This window comes from Drosophila sechellia, chromosome 2R (assembly GCF_004382195.2).
Source record: "Drosophila sechellia strain sech25 chromosome 2R, ASM438219v1, whole genome shotgun sequence".
NCBI classification, from domain to species: Eukaryota; Metazoa; Arthropoda; class Insecta; order Diptera; family Drosophilidae; genus Drosophila; species Drosophila sechellia.
The window spans coordinates 9,726,449-9,743,884 of NC_045950.1; the positions used below are offsets into that span (position 1 = coordinate 9,726,449).

Sequence of the window (17,436 nt, forward strand, 5' to 3'; positions counted from 1 at the left end):
GGGAGGATGTTACTTGAAGAAACCCCTTGGCAGCTAAAATGCGAAGAGCGCGAATATCTTAATACGGCGACATTTTGCACAAGTCATTAGGCCATGCAAAGTGATAATTTTTGAACCATTTTAGCACTTTTCTATTTTGGCAATACACTGCAATAGGTTCGTATGGAATATTTGCAGCACCCATATAATTATTTTTATTAAGAAATATTTGTTAATGAGCATTACATATAGATGCTTGTTACCAAAAAAGTAAATATATATATTTGATGAATTCTTTGACTTATTCCGATTCAGTTCAATAATTTCATAAAATCCCATTCATTTAAAATATCACAAAAAAATGGCAAGATGATGTTTCATTTACTTAAGAAAATCTTCAGCTTATATGGAACTCTGTGAAAAGCCATCAACTTTTCCACCTCCAAGTAGGGAATCTACGCCATCGACTTTTCTTTAAGCGCTTAACATTTGCCCTCCACACTTAATGCCTGCTAACTGATAACTCGGGGACTTCCCCTTTTTCGTTGGAGTGCAGCCAAATGAATTTGCTAATGAGCAATCAGGCTTGAAAATATGCAAGTCAACGGAGGGGCACTTTAAAGAGTCTCCCCCAACCATTAACCCTCGAAAGCCAACGTTAATCATTTACAGCACCAGTAGCCGCAACACCAGCAACAAAAAGCGCCGAATTATGATTATTTAAAGGCATAGCGTGGAAATTAGCGTTGGGCATTTCCAGATTCGGATTCGGATATTCGGCCAGTTGCCAAGGCAGCGGTGGGTCTGGACTCAGATTCAGATACAGATAGAGATACGGTTACGGATTCAGGTTTGGGTTCGGGGTAGGGTCCTCCTCCGTGGGCCTGGTTTGGCTGCAGCCCAAAGGGCAGCGGAGAAGGGATGGCAAAAATAGATGAAAATGAAATCCTTTTTTTGGCGCCCGCCGTTTCGGTGGTGTCCTCGCCTAGAAAGAATTGCAATTGTGATAAAATTCGTAATAGAGTAACTAATGCCGACCACAGCAAAATGCGATAAATCGCTGGTTGGGTTCATGTTTGTACCCTTTTTTTTTAGCGCGAAAGGAGTCGATGCGTTGTATGAATTCTTAAAAACTATTTTTTTTTTAATTTCTTTAGAATTTCGTTTAGAAAGCAATGAAAACAAACAGACAAAAAAAATGTAAAGCTAGATTCGAGTTAATTTTTTATAAATAATTAGGCAGTAAATTTAATAACACATAACGTAGCAACTTAAACTTGAAATTCAAACTTGAAATTGGTTTAAAGAAAGATTCGAGTTAATTGCTTATAAGTGATTTTTTTGTTACACATCGGGCACTTCTTAAAATCCTCGATGGCCTTCTGAATGCAGTCGATACAAAAGACGTGGCCACATGGTGTGGCAGCTGGTTGGCGTCGACGCACATTCTCCATGCATATGGGGCACTTGTAGGGAGTGTCCTCCAAATCTCCGAGATCACGGCGTAGGCGCTTCACTGACTGCTTCTCTGGACTGCACAGATCGATGATCTCGGTGGAAACATTGAAGCGGCATGCTCGACAGTGACACTGCATTTCCGAGGACATTTTGTAGTGACTATGCGGACTGCTGGGTATGAAATGTTTCTGAGCTGTGCTTTGAACTGACATAAAACGCAACGCCTACAAATGTATACATACATATTTTTTTATTTAAGCAATTAGTTTATTTAACTCTTGGTAAATAACTTAGGTATTACAAATTATTTAAATTGATACCGATTAGATAAAGTTGTCCGGGAAGGCTAGTCAATTAAATAATTTCGATAAATAAAAAAAAATAAAAAATTAATATTTAACATTATGATGAAAAGAACAAAGGTAAAAACAAGTCTAGTTCAGTTAAATAATTTCGTTTAATAAAAAAAAAAAAATTCAAAAAAATTATTTAACAGCGCGATGAAAAGAACAAAGGTAAAACCGAGTCTAGTTCAGGGCATTCCCTCTTCTGTCCAATGAATTAACTCGATTTTCGTCTATATATTCCTTGGGTATCACACCACCCGCTCGATTTAAGAGGTTATGGGGTTTGGGATGGCTGTTGCCTTTTGCGGTCCAAACTTTTGTCGACTTTGTGCGGCTTTCCATTCCCTCAATTCTTCGCTTCGCTTCCGTACCTTTTAGAATTTTACTTTCTCTTCATTCATTTGCGGGTGTCTCTGTACATTTTTCTAGCATTGCCTTTTGCTTTGTTGCCTTTGGTGGGGCGACGTAGATTTAGTTTCACGGCAAATGATAATTTTCACTTGAGCGAGCACGTGGAAATGGGCTGAGGAGTGGGGGGGGGCGTGGCAGCGTTTGGGTATCTGCTATAAATTGCCAATTAACGGCAGGTCCTGCGCTGCGGTGCTTTTCATTTGCATTTCGATTCGCTGCCACATAGTATAATTAACCAAAGAAATGTCATGTGCCACGCTGCGTATACTTGATATTTCGATGCGCCTTTCGCTGCTAGCGCACTCTTTCTGCACAGCATAACCTGCCCCAACCCCCTTTTTGGTGACCCCCGCGCGACCTGACAGGCTTCACTTGACCGTGCGGCGTTGAATTGAAATGCATTCGATCTGGGCAACAATCGAACCTCACCCCCATCAAAATCCATCGCTTTTTCTGGTCAAGCACAGTGCTAAATTCGGTGCGGTTTTTGCGGTTTCCTTGGCTCGTTCTTGCCCAGTTGTTTTTGTCCCTCAAAACACTCACAATAAATACACACGACCGGTTCATTTGCAAATTGCAATCGCAGCTGCAGCAAAAAATTGCCAATGAATAATTGAGCGTGTGCGGTGAATATGAATGAGTGCGCGCACGGAAAATAATCTAAATTGTTGAATGCCATCTTGAAGTTGGTTCGAATGTTTCACAAAATATGGCATAACTAGATTTTATGAACTAGAAAACATACTGTTTCTTATGATTCACAAGCAATTACTAAAAAAATACTTTATGAAAATATTTCTATTGCCACACTTAAGCCAAGATTTCAATTAATTTTAAGCTAAAGCCGCAAATAATCCCCAGCTTTTTTGGCCATTTATTAGAGGATTACGCCCTGATAAATCAAATCATAAACCTATCAATTTCCCCAAATCCCCCTATCGCCACACATCAATCAGTCATTACCCCTTTCGGCGCTTATCACATTTCGGTTATCATTAGTTTTATTTTTGCCATTGCTTGTTAAACAACCAATAAAACGGACAAATAAATTATTGGCCATCTAACCTCCCGTCGAAACTGTGCATTGGCCACTGTTGGCTCCCTTCGTATCTATCGGTACATAAAACTGTCTGGGCAAAATGCTAAACAAATAGCCAACAACAACTTGGACACTGCATAAACATGGCAAAATATTGGGACTCCTAGGAGTCGGGGTCTGAATCCTGCTGCCACCAGCAACACCACCACCCAATAAACGGCAACTGCACAAATTATGTTTATCTATTTATTTTTAACACTGCTCCTCCTCTTCAGTCGGCTGGATGGCTGGCAATCTGTTGATTCGCCTAATGCATACTATATACATATATGCATAAATCCAAAATATTAGCCATTGAGAGGACAGTGCGTTTCATAGCTGTTAGTGCTTCAAGTTCTACTGCAAATATTCCATAACAATAAACAAAATCAAACCCACTAAAGTTGCTTGTTTCTTTAATTATTACTAATTTATTTATTATTTATTATAACTACAAAAAAACCATTGAAGATCTTTGCAAGGATGCCGCACAGTTTATTAGATTATTTTGGCTGCTAGTTAGAAATATATCTGCAAAATTAAAGCGCAAGATATAAAATAAATATGTCAATTGCATTTTTGTCATTTTTGTTGCTGGTGCAAATTTTGTTATTTTGAGATGCTCATAATCAGTTTTGCTTCTCAAAGGAATAATTAAAGGCTTTTTACTATTTCTTTGAAAGTAAAAATAGCTTCTGGAACAGGATTTTAAACGAACTTATTTCAATAAATATTGTCAAAAGAGGCGTTGGAAAAAACAAATTCCGAATTTCGAGTGTTAATACACAAACGCATAAAGGCATAATTTACAAATGGCTGTTGAAGTTTCTGCACTTCTTTTTTGGTCGTTTTATGTATTGCATTGCGAATTGACAGTCGCGTTCAAATTAATAGTGTTCAAAGAATATGGCAAGCTTAGATGGAATTTCATAGAAAATATCAAAAATAATATCAAGCTATTTAAAAATATTTTTATGAAACAACTAAGGCACAACCTCATTAAATATATGATATCACCTTTTGCTATAACTATAACTATTATTTTGGCCTAGCCTGTGAGTTGAGCTGAATAATTTAAATAAATAAATATTCGAATATCTTGTGCAATTCGGGAGATGAAACCAGTTCCGACCCACCGTTCCACATCGCCAATCTGGCGCTGGCATTCGCATCCCAATTGAGCCGCACTGCGTGCTCTGGCCACAATGGAAGGCATTAAAATTAGTTTATTTGAGCCCGATGGTGCCACTGGGAGGCATTCCCAATCGGAACAGCCGTACGCCCACTCCAGTAGTTCGGTTGCCATTACGCATACGCCTCGATGGTTGTTCGCTGCATTTCTCATACGCAGTGTGTCCCATCAGCAGTTGTGTTTCTGGTTTTCCGTTTATCGCCTGCATTGTTTACCAACTCCCGCCCCTTTCCCCCAATGTCTGGCCATTTGTTATTTATGTAAAGTAATTATTGAGGGAAATTTAATTGTTATACAACTTGATAGGATTTGCCAAACCTTTTCTTTCAAGAGGATTATGGAATGCACACTGCACGCACTTCATACTTTCAAAGTAACTGGGCTTAAAAACAAAAAAAAGTAGCTTAAGTCCCATCAAAATGAATTCCCGGTAAAATTTGTGGCTTGATTTATGTGCAGTATTTTCACTTATTTATTTAACAAAATTCCTATGCTGAAATGCATTTTGCACAACGGACGTCATTGTCATCATCAACCATTGCCATTGATTAATGGACGAGCTAATAAATTATGGCAGTTTTTTTGGAGGGGCGTTAAAAAACAGCGGCAGTAAAAAATCCAAAAATACATGGCCTACAAAAGAGTGCACACATAAATTGCTCAAAAACTTGTCAAAATCAAAAGAGCGGAAATCGTGTGAATTTGCAGTTCAAACTATGCGATATTTATTTAGCCATTGATAAAGGCCGAGCAAACAAAGAGCCGAGCCCAGCACGGCGCTCTGCGACTTCGAGCAGCCATTACAGGGTATCAAGCCCACACGGGAGGTGCAGACACATGCCTCCACAACCATACCAGTTGGATGGGTCTGTCGATAGCATCCGTTGGTGCTGTTTACATTGGCGCACATGTACGTGATGTTTTGTACTGAAAGATTTCGTATATTATTCGCCTGGATATGATGTGTCTTCATTGTGGGAAAAGGGGTGTGGACTTACTTCCGCCCTTGAATATGTACGAGTATTTCACACATGAACGACCCGGCGACATTTGGCACAGATAGTTGTCGCGATCCTCGGTGTTATTCTGCCACAGAGCCTTCACATCCGGCACTGTATCGTCGGCTAATTAAAGGGTATATTCAGAAAGGGTATTAGAAGTTACATACGTTTTGCCAAGCGGTCTTACTTACGTGTCAAAACCAATGGTTCTGCGCAGGGTATTTCATTGAAGTCACCCACTCTGGACTCACAGCTTTCCATCTGAATGTTCGAGTGATTCGAGTAGGCACCCAGCCAGGTGAAGTGAAAGCACTGCGGAACTGCAATTACAGGAGGAGATTGGCAGGATGAAATGATAGTATGCCCATATATATGATCGGTCCAAGGAAAGCAATTCACTTTCGGCCAGCAGTTGACAAGCGAACAGGAGCAGCGGCAGCAGCAATCTATGAAATTTCAGTGGCATTGCCGATAAGATATAAGATTGTTTTGTGCGAATATATTTTCGAGAGGAGCGTTCGTTGTTGCCACTGGAAGAGACAAACTGATAATGCCGCGATTGCAACCAAAACGACGCATCGATGAAATGAGATAGCGTCTTATCAAGGTTTTTTTTTATAAGTATTTGTCATTCACTTTGACAAGGTGTTCTTGTAATAACTTCAACAGAAAGAGTAAATCTAAAGGAGTTTTCCAATGAGTAAGGATATTTTTCACATACTATACTTAAGTTTTAAATTTTAGTTCCTTATGAATGATATTTTGGATGGGCCAACTTGAAGTTCTTCAGTTTTTATAGTCCACACACTTATAATTATCACGATTTTTAGCACTTCCGAGTGGTTTGATTGCTATCAGCGATCGATAAGCAGTCTTATCTCGATTCTCCCGCCCTCCCTCGCTGGACAAAGAAAGTGTCATAAATTGTATATAATTTTGTATTCCTTTGACAGACGAAAACGCGGCGGGATGACGAATTTATGCAAATGGCATTTAATTAAATTCGAACAATTGAAGGCGGGGTCGGTCGTCGGGGAAAAGTGAAACAATTAAACGGGAGCAGTTGGTAAAAATTTTAACTAAACTCTGCAAATTGTATTTGTTGTTAATTGTTCAACTGTCTACTTACCGCCCCTGCTGACATTTTGCGAAAAGTCCAGCCCACACAGCCTTTGCTCTCGCAAAATGAGTTTGAAAACAAATAAAAATGTCAAACGAATGAATAAAAGTTGTCTAATTTAATTTGTTTAGCAGGAGCAACGGCAGGAGTGGTAGTAGTAGTAGTACAGCCATTGGACACTGGGTCGCAAAAGTACTCGCACACTCACGTAGTTGCCAAACATTTGCGCAAATTGAATAAGCCCGCAAATTTGTGTGCGGCATTTCGGTTGGTGGAGAGGGGTGAGGGGGAACGAACGCTTGGCTCGCTCCTTGCACTATTTTTTAAATTTAATTTTTAATTGCTCAAAACAATTAAAATTTATTTGCAATTTTGTTTTTACGTGTTGCTCTCGCATTTGTTTGCTCAACTTTTTCGGCTAAGCAAACCCAGCTGCCATCGCAATACGTGTCCCGCAAACTTTTGCCGCCACTGTAAATTGGAAAATAAAGCCGGAAGCTACTTATATACGTATATAAATACGATATATGTATTTAACTATCCATTCGGCGGTGGCTTTAATTTTGCACTTGAGGCACTTGCCAGCGCTACGCATCCATCAAATCAAAGGCGAAAACTTTGAACTTTTCCAGTCAATTCACCGTTAACCGTTACATGATAAGCGCATTTCCCAGCGTTTCCCTTCACCTATTTCCCGATTTTCCCATTTTCCCACTCCACCACGATGCCCAGCCCATTGTCTTCCATGATGGATGACGTGTGTCATTGGCCCGGGGGCTCGTATCAATCACCAGACGGAAATTAGCGTTAGTCGTACATTTTCAGGCCAAAGAATCCTCAGACATGCGGAAAAAATGCCACGTCAAAAGCGCAACTATTCTGCGAAGGATTATGGCTGGAAAACTTTGATTTATTTCAAAGGGTTTCGCAATTTGCTGGTGTGACCAAATTATAAATAATTTCTCAAAGTAACTAATAGTAACTTAAAAGCAGCTGGATGTCTTAAGAGTTAGAGGGTTAAGAATGGAGTTAGGAATTGCTTTGTTTGGAAAGTCTTAATGAATCTTTTAAAAATTGAATTAACAAAAAATGTTAAAATAAATAGAGAAATAAATTTTTAGCTAATAACTAGTAAAACTACGCACTAAATGCGAGTAATTTCTTATTTGGTTTTGCCATGGCTTACACATTTAACTTGAACTTTCTGCCAATTTCTGCCAACTGATAGTTTGCCTTGCGGATCACCAAGCATTCCAAAACACTCATTAATTATGCAAATGTTTTGATTTGGCCATGTTTCAGGCTTAGGCACTTCGGAACAGCAAAAATTATGTTGCCAAAATGCAAATGTTGCGCAGGATGGTTAAGTTCAACGGGGCGGGTCGCAATCACAAAGAGTGCCATGTGATTAGCAGAAGCCATTTCAGCAGCCCTTCGTCGAATGGCCCAAAGTTGTTAACAAAACTGAGCAAACACATACTCCTGCCCCATTTTCTTGGAAATAATATTGTGTGCCCAGCTTTAGCGAAAGCAAATGTCACTTGGGTCTTATGGCGGCCTGCATAAAATTTGCATGCGATTAAAATTGATAAATTGCCAAGTAGGGGATGTGTGAATGGGAATGGTTCGCTCGAATGGCCCATACAAACACACCCATGCCACCCGACAATGGGATTCAATTAAAAGCTACACTCAGAGAAATTACTCTTCCAATTGCTTATTATTAACTTTGTTATTAACTATATATAATATATGTATTACTTAGTTGCTTGAAAACTGAAACTAAATTATAGAACTCTATTTAAATCTATCTTGTATGTTTTCATATCGAAAATGGGCCTGAGCATTATTATAGTACATTATTTTATTACTTTTATATATTATTATATTATATTTTTTTATTATATTATTATTTATATTATTATATTTCCTTCTAAGAGTTCATTTAGTTGAGTTTAATATGAATGTAATATCATATCATATCTGAATGAAAACATAAGATCTCCCCAATTAAACTTATTTTACTTCAAGGAAACCTTTTTCGCTAAATTCTATTTGGTACTAGTTACCCATTAGATTATTTTTGTTGATATATTTTCAGCTTGTTAGAGGCTCCTGCCTGACATCCTGTGACCACCTGGTTGCGCCAAACCCATGAACATCACCTACAAGTGTAAGTAAGGGGCTAATATGTCTGTAGATTTAATAAGGCGTGTTGTCGCTGGAGCTCCATTTCCCCACGGCATCCATGCCGGTTATTCCCGATGAGTTGCTAAACCGATTTGCTAAATTACAAGGTGCACCTGCCCCCTTTTGGGGCATCATCGCCGCATCTTTTGTCCGGCGCACACAAGTCGGCGCCCTCTCAACTCCGCGATCCCTTGACCCGCTGACCCCCCCTCTAATTACGCCCGCGAGGCGCCGGCGAGTCCGAATCATTATGTCACCTGTGCGAAGAATGCCGCACGTAATCCGGAAACTGCACGACGGACACGGCGAGCAGCTCATTGTGCGGAAATCGCATTTGGGGCAGATAGCACCGCCTAACTAACGACCAGCCAACTAATACGATTAGTGTCATAAGGCGGCATGTCACCGAGCGGAGGAGCTCGTACACTGAGCGAAAATAGTAGGACAAGCATATTTCGAGAACAGAAATTGTTCTCCATTGGCTGCAGATATTATTTGGCTCATGATGATATAATGGTTCTTAGCAACTATATGAATTTAATATTAGTTTGTTAATGAAATTTCTTTCAGTGCTTCTAATTTGGTGCGTCTTGTTATTACTTCTTAGATGATTGCTTCTTTTTAATGGTATCCACAATTGTCTTCAGCTCGTAGTACGAGTAGCGATAATAGCTGTAGTACTCGGGATTCTTGTATGTTTGCTTTTTTCCTGCCTTGGGTCCAATTTGCTCCTTTTCGTCCACAATTCTGTAGGTGGATGGGTGTATGAAATCGGGGGTGGTGAAGGCCGTTGTGTTCAAAGTTTGGGGCGTACATCCTTCGGGGTGATCGCGTACATTTCGCGGACTGGCGCCCAAACGCTTGAGGGTATTGGCATCCTTTGAGTAATTGTGAGCGATCTTCAAGTGCCAAAACGTTGGGCGCCATAAAAGTGGAATTTTCAAAGGAGAACGCATTGTGGGGCTGTAAATCATACAAAAATAATTTGGATGGGTAACAAATGTTTTTTTTTTGGTTTGACAAGTTGTCAACTTTATTTGGAGCACTAAGACTTAGTGCTAAGCTATTTGAAACAATAATTTTTTAAGATAAATCTCTTCACAATACGCACTGCAATATGTCACTAATCTCTTCCAACCATAAATCACTATGCGAAAGCCAAATATGTTTAGTTTGTTTAGAACTAGACAAACTTGGGACACACTTAGCAGCAGTAAGCCAAATATGTTTATTTTACCACGCCCCAAAACTTGAGTCTGTCATAAACATGGAACTGTTCCACTTTAAGCCGGGCATAAACCAGGCACAACTGCCAAAACACAAAGCACACGTTGAATAATTTCGATCATTAAACTTATTCCACTTAAAATCCATTCAGGATTCGAGGGGACCAAATGGCGGAGATAAATGCCCCAACAGCCCCAATGTTAACCCTCGACAATCAGCCCCTCCCAAGCCCCAAAACCCCACAATGGACCTCCGGGCGGCGGTAAAGTTTTTAAAACTAACGTTGAACAACGCCAACGATGGCAATAAAAATCAACAGCAACAACTGTAGAGCCGGCAAAATAAACGCTCAAGTGCTGAAAATTGTCAGGTCCCTGGAACAAAAAAGAAGGGACTGGGACAGGTAGGTAACACGTAGGTGGTTCACCTGAACGCTTTTTAATACACTCTCAAGCCCACACGCACATAACACGGAGGCGCCCCTGATTGTGGCTTGTAAATTTATAGTTTCACCAAGAAAATCGCGGTGGCAAACTTTTTACTTTTACTGGGTCTCTGCGTGAAAACTCACACTGCCACACACACACACGCACGTAACTACACCCACACACTGGCAACGGCTCTTAACCCACTCGTTTCAACTTCCTGCGGCACATCCCCATCCCCATCCTCATCCTCATCCTCATCCACAATCCCAGCCAGCCAGTTGGCGACATCTAATTGCTTTTGTTTTCGGCCCAGAGTCTGCCATTGCCGCACTACAAGTGGCTTACAAGCGGGTACAGTTGGGTCGCAAAGGTTGCAACCGTGCCCCAAAAGTCGTAGTGCTGCGGAAGCCCTTTCGTTAAGGTAATTTTCCGCCATAATTTCCATTGCTATGTGTGTGTGCGTGTTTTCAGTGTGTGCGAATGAAATCGTAGAAAGTTTTGGCCAATTTTTCGAGGTTTGGAGTTAAAAGAGCTGTAAAAGTTGATTGTAAGTGGGGCTAAACTGGCAGCGGAGAAACATTACGAAATTCTTTTGGCTGTAAGCGGGTCTTTTGGATTTTTCTAAAAAATTAACTATTAACTACTGCTACATTAGCCATTAGCTAAAGGTTTGGAACTAATTTGTGAAGCTGTTTAGAAGTATGCTGCCATATATGGTTCAATGCCAGTTATCAAATTTTAAATGTATGTTATGTTTCGCAGTCAAAATGTGCAACATCTCCATATTCATGCTTAAAATACGGCTCCAATTTGTTTCACACCGCATCCAAGTTGCCTTATTTAAAGCCAGATAATTTGCCTGACACCTCGAGTTCTGATAACTTCCGAAGACATTCGTTGACTTTTGTGGATGGAATCAAAAATCCGGCGAAACAAAGCTGCAGCTGCAGCAAAACTTTATGCAAATGCTACGGGAATTCGGGATCTCCAGTGGTGATGAGCACCACCAGGGCCACCAGTGCCACCCCACCCAGCCTTTGTGCCATTTTTCGCACGGAGGCGACAACCAACAACGAACAACGAACAACCGGTGATGGTGGGGCAAGAACATGGTGGCACTACTGCTATTTGGCTGCTTGCTTAATTAAAATGCGGAGGCAGTGCGAGAGCTTCATTTGGCCCGCTTAATCGCCCGCCACAGATTTGAATCGGCTTGGAGGCCAAGAGCCGAGATCTGAAGGGCTGGACGGGCTGGAGAGGCTGACGGGCCGAAAAGCATTCCGGAAAATCTCGACCCCGCCTTCGCCGTTATTCTTGCTGTTGCTTTGCATGTAAAGTGTCAAGTTTTTCATTATAATTTGCATATTTTTCGCCAACTTTTCGTCGGCACACCAACCAATCCACCACCCAACCCACTTGGAGCGCCTGGGCAAATGACAACAATAAGCATTATGGTCTGAGCATCGAGGATACCGCGGTACATACAGTTCGGTCAGGATCTGGGCAACATGCTCATCGTGTCGCCTATCTGCTGGATACACAGAATGTATCTCTTAAGCTATTTTAAACTTAAACTTGAGTTTAATTCGTTGACTTCGCTCCATGGCCGCCTGCGTGTTTGCCCAAAAACTCGCAAAGATGTTGCCGAGCCGCGGCGCATAATCACGCGAAATCTGAAAACGTGTCTGGTATAATAATGAGCACTGATTATAACTTGAAATTGTGTGTGAAAGTACAGTTGTGTGCGCCAGTTATGCTACGTGGAGCGTTCGTTGTAAAAACTGTTGGAAAAAGTATTTTCCACCAAGTTTTATGCGCACAAAGGCATGGTGCGATAAAACAATGGCAAGGCTTGGAAAAAGGTACTTTCAAAAAAAAAAAAAAGAAACACATATTATAATATATAACTTCATTACGCTAAAAGCGTAAGAAAAATTCAAAAATGATATAATGATCATTATAAATCTTAAGAACAAGCAATTCCAAAGATTTCGTTGCATACTTTTACGCAGCACTTTATATTATTGAACTTTTAATAATCGTTATATGATGCTGTAAGAGATTTTTGTTAACAATAGATTTTAGGACAATTCCAGAGCGAAATAACTTTTCTCACCCACTGTACCTTCTACACCTCGGCTACTATGTGTATTTAAACTCAAATGATGTCTTGTTAATCAACTACCAAGTTGAAATGAAGCAACGGAGACAGGAAAGCCACGTGGTAAGACTGAAGTCCAAGCGGCAGGAACATTTCCAGCCCTGCGGCCACGTTGTTATGTCGTATTGTGCCAACATGTCCTGCCGCCCACTTTCTAGGAACTCCTCCTTTCATCACGGAGAACGTGTGGTGTGTTGGGGCGCCTGCAGGATATTATATAATGTGTAGTAATTTGAATTTGAAGTGTGCGGCAGCGAATGAAGCTTATAAGCCGCAGACAGTAGACCAAAAAGGGGCCGACGTGTGGCTGGTGTCCTGTGAGAATATCCTTTCTTCTTTTCATCGCCCGCATCGATGGGGGCACATCAAAAATGTTGATGTCTCGGGGGCCGGATTAATGGGATTTTCTTTCATGGATTTATGCCGATTACTACGACGTTATTAGTTTAGAAGCGTGACAGTCGGTTCGACATTTTAAAGTAATCCATTGATATACGACTTGGCGACGAGGGTCCTAGATGGCATAGCTTTGAACCCAAAAAGCCCGCACTAAATCACAAAAATTGCATGGACCGCGCCCCATTAGAGCGACTTATTTATGGCAACGCGACATTCAATGGCAATTCAATATATTTTCGAGGCGAAGAACAAAAAAGAACGCCGCAATCAAACCGAATTTGTATCTGGCCGTCGGTCATTTTTGGTTGGCTGGCTTGGCCGTGGCCGTTTTGGCCTGGCCAGAAAACAGAAAACAAACTCCGCCATCGCCGCACACAATAAACCATTACAGACGATTAATTTCATTATCCGCGGCGAGTGAAATCAAAAACAGCAACAGATTTATGCGTGCGACCGCAGGATCTCCATCGAAAGCGAATGCAATTGTCCAATCTTGTCTCGTTTTTTTTTTTTGTGCCAACGTTTGGTTTTTATAATACCCGTATTTTTTTGTTTGGAGGTTATCAAATGGTATTTTAGTCGGGATATATGGCTTGTTTGATAAAACTGATGATGATTTGGTTTTGCGGTTTTAGGAGCGCATGCAAAAGTTCTATTGTGCCATGTCCTCGTGATGAATTGTTTGATTTCGAAGCGTAAATGTTTTGGGATACGTAAATCTGATCAAAGGCAGGGCACGCTGAACAAATTGCCAAAAAAACGCGCTTTTATTGTGTCCCAAAACCATAAAAAACGGAATATTTCAATTTCTTGTGTCCATTAGAAGACGGGTTTGTGGTCAGAAAAGATAACGTTCTTTATGGCCAAATAATTTATGATTAATTTCAAAAAGAATCTTAGCTCTGTTACCTTTTGCTCATTCATTTTTCTTGAGATCAGTTAAGTTCTTAACATAGTATTATATTTTTTGGGACAATCCCAAATGACTCCGTTAATGTTTTTAATTTTCCGAGGGCATTGCCAAGTTGAGACAACGGTCGTAAGCTTTTTTCACCCTCGATAGGAACTTTTTTTCTTTCGACTCCCAGGGGTGCATTTAATTTTAATTGTTTCATTTGTTTGTTTTTTCGCTGTCTATCTGCGCGCATTTCCTTTTGTGGTAAAAAATAATAATGTTGAAATAAAAAATGAAGCATATAAATAGAAGATTAAATTCATTAAGCAAACATCAGCAGATGCTGCACATACATACATAGAGCATAGTGAACTGACGCATTTCTCCGCTTTCGTTTCCGTTTCCGCTGCGAATGTGTTTCCCTTGGATACATTTTGACTTATTTCTATTTGTATTTGCCACGCTTTATTTTCGTGGTCGATGGCCGCCACAGGAGACATGAAAGCCAGCAGTATCCTTCTCGCATACTCCTTCACCGCCTTCGCAGCAGCACTATATACCCCACTATCTGTGGATCCGTGGATCGCTGGGGGTCATGTTTAGCTTATTCACCCCTTTTGAATTGCTTGGCTCTGGCAGCCGACCCCCGAGGGGTTGTGCAACATCGGTCTCTATGGTGTTGCTGCTGCTGTTGCCGCTTGTTTGTTTGTGTCTCATTGAGCATGGATGCCAAGCTGCACGGAAAGAAAATCCATAGCTGTTATCAGTCATCTGCAAATAAATGTTAAGCAGCTTGAGTAATGTGTAGTTAATTAAGTAGCTAAATAATTATATTAATTGTTTACTTAGGATTAAAACAAGCTGGTTCAGAAATTCTTATTAGCATTACAGCTGTGCAAAAGTATGCAACGAAATTTTTATGCGGCTTATAGGTGCTTTAAAGTATGCAGAGTAACTTTGTATGTCTGCTAGTCAAAGGATTCTTTCAGACAGAAACACGAAAATGTGAATTTTCAGTACTTGCACGATATTTTCTTTCAGTGTAGGGCAAGTCTAACAAACGCCGAGGAAAAATGAGATAGAATGAAGCAAGGCGTGGGTGGAATGGAAACCGTTTTCGGACGGATTTATTTGCTTAAACCCAAAGTAAAAAGTTCGCTTTGGCTGCGTGGCACGCGGTAACTGTAATTGTCATTATGCCCCCGGGCAGTCAGCCCAGTTACTTACTAACCCCTTGCTGCCACCACCCACCGTCGACCGCCCACCGCTCACAAACCTCGCCATCTCCTTCTGCACCGCTCCAACTGCCTGATGTGCCGTCTCTTTTCGTCGCCGTCTGGTTGCCTTTGGAATGTTTGTCTTTGGCTTGGCAGCAAAGTGAAGGCGACTTGAATCATTTTTAACCCCTTCGTAACTCCCCCCGAGCCCACCGCCAAGTGCTTTTCATATTTAGACGTGCTACTTATTTTCCCCGCCCTCGCTGCTGCCAACGATGCTCGTGCATTTTGCCATCATCATCTTGGCCATAATAATCATTTAGAGGAAGTTCGCCTGAGTTACTTGGCACACTCAACAAAGTATCTATCAATATTTGCATTTAGAAGTTCTTTGCCTTCTGGCTTATTTGTTGAGTTATTAACTGGAATTAGGAAAATTGAAATGCGTTTTCCGCATAAGAGCGTGAAATTAAGGTTTCCACCCGCACGCAATGGCAATGGCCAACTTGGGTACACTTCGGTAGGTACTCTTTTCGGCCAGTCGGCTTAACTTTTCTAATTATGCGACACGATAATTAACTCAATTTTCTCTGATGCGACAACAACAAGTTAAAGAGCGCCAGTGGAAACAAAAGGCCAGGAAAATGCCAGAATATCTCCTACCAATGTGCAATGGCCATGGCCCAAAACAGTTGGCAAGCCGCCGAAAGAAGCGATGGTTTGAGGCGGCGGTGGCCATAAAATGCCATAAAAACCGCCGAGTTGAGCTGAAGTTTCCAAATTGCTGCTCGATGTGGTCGGCTGGAAACGGAGGTCCTTTTTTCCTGCTCGAATTTAGCCGGAAAAGCCAATGTCCATGGAGCGAAGTGAATGGTGTTTGACTGTCCAGCAATGTCAATTTTTGAAAGCTATTTTTTGTGATTTTATTAGCTGGTAATGTTTTGCTAAAGAAAGCTATATTTTACCACGTATATCTTAAATATCTTACAAAGTGAATCTTTTAAATATACATTTCTGTAACCACTTTTGATGGAAAGGCATTCTTTTCATAATCTCAAGAACATTTGCAATATATTTACTTTACTACATTTTATTGGCTACCCAAAATACAACAAATAACATGACTGAGATACATTTTTCGCAGGATTATCCTGCATGTAAGGAGCCCCAGTAAGAAGCTACCCAACTCATTAGCAATCACACGACCCAGGGAAATCCCCTCAACCGACAGACATTCGAAGGTTAACCTCAAGTTCCTGGGCCCCCATCGGATTGAAGGGCTCCCAAATGTGCGATTGTCTCCGGCAAACTCCAGCAGCCCGAATTTGCGAGTGGCAAGACCCCGAAATTAGCCCAGTCACGCCGCCAGCTGAAGCTATTAAAAATTGTGAAATAATTTCCAAGCACGCTCCAATGGAGCAATTGGGGATTGTCGCGGAGTGTGGCTGCAATTACTTTGATGGTGACTGCGGCTCTGATGATTATTATGATGATGACGCGCACGTTACTCGCGGCATGCAAATACCATGCCAGCCCCCGGAATCCCCGACTTTCACAATGGATAGCGAAAGCAGATCAAGCCACGCACCCCCCGGATTTCCAGGATATCCAAGGACTAAGCCTCTATCAGCGGGTGGGCGGGAACTCTCTCGTGTCGAGCCTTTAATCAGGCCGCATTATTATTAGCAGCGAGCTATGATATATAGCTATTTGTTTGATGACTTCGGTTGTGTTTTTTCCTGGGCACATCTGGCGCAATGTCAGGTTTACCAATCGATGACAGCAAGTGCTCTCTAGGTGGTGCTAAATGAGTGCCAAGGGTTGGTCAACCTTTCCATTGAGCATCGCACTTGTGGCCCTTGCTCCTTTCGCTAATGAATCCTTTTGGGGAAAAGGGGTTTGAACAGCGGTTCATTCTTAAAAACACACACTGCTATCGAGTTTCAAAGGAAAATCTTTCCATTTAATTAAAGCTAGATTGTGTATTGCAGCCAATTGGGCTGCTTCGTTGTGTAAATATGACTTAAAGTAGCGAACATTGGAATTACAACTAAGCTGATAAGTAAATCGACTTATGATAAGTTCCTGCAAGAAAATGCCCAACTACCCAGGAGCTCACAACAACTTCTTGTGATGGCAAAGAAGGCAGGAAGCAAAAAGTTGCCAGGGAAAAAAAGTTCGAAAAGCGAATACGTAAATATTCGTAAAACACAAAGGCTTGATATATATAGTATGTATATATATAGTATGTATACACGAGCAGCGCAGAGCCTTTGATAACTTAACCAAAGTCTTACGTTGCAATTCCTTCGCGACATAAAGCTATCCGATGT

At 41.1% G+C, this 17,436-nt stretch overlaps 3 protein-coding genes across 3 annotated transcripts; all 3 read right to left on the reverse strand.

Moving 5' to 3' along the window:
- Positions 1–1,191: 1,191 nt before the first annotated feature.
- Positions 1,192–2,262, reverse strand: LOC6609037 (peroxisome biogenesis factor 10). Its single transcript, XM_032715810.1, has one exon. It carries the CDS (start codon positions 1,647–1,649, stop codon positions 1,281–1,283), a length of 369 nt encoding a protein of 122 aa, XP_032571701.1. The 5' UTR covers positions 1,650–2,262; the 3' UTR covers positions 1,192–1,280.
- A 2,895-nt stretch (positions 2,263–5,157) lies between these two features.
- LOC6609038 lies at positions 5,158–6,004 on the reverse strand. The gene is made up of 4 exons (XM_002033705.2): positions 5,866–6,004; positions 5,658–5,786; positions 5,464–5,589; positions 5,158–5,392 (listed from the first exon to the last, which is right to left on the reverse strand). Exons 1-4 carry the CDS (start codon positions 5,930–5,932, stop codon positions 5,175–5,177), a joined length of 540 nt encoding a protein of 179 aa, XP_002033741.1. The 5' UTR covers positions 5,933–6,004; the 3' UTR covers positions 5,158–5,174.
- A 3,251-nt stretch (positions 6,005–9,255) lies between these two features.
- Positions 9,256–9,817, reverse strand: LOC6609039. Its single transcript, XM_002033706.2, has one exon. It carries the CDS (start codon positions 9,748–9,750, stop codon positions 9,373–9,375), a length of 378 nt encoding a protein of 125 aa, XP_002033742.1. The 5' UTR covers positions 9,751–9,817; the 3' UTR covers positions 9,256–9,372.
- Positions 9,818–17,436: the final 7,619 nt, after the last annotated feature.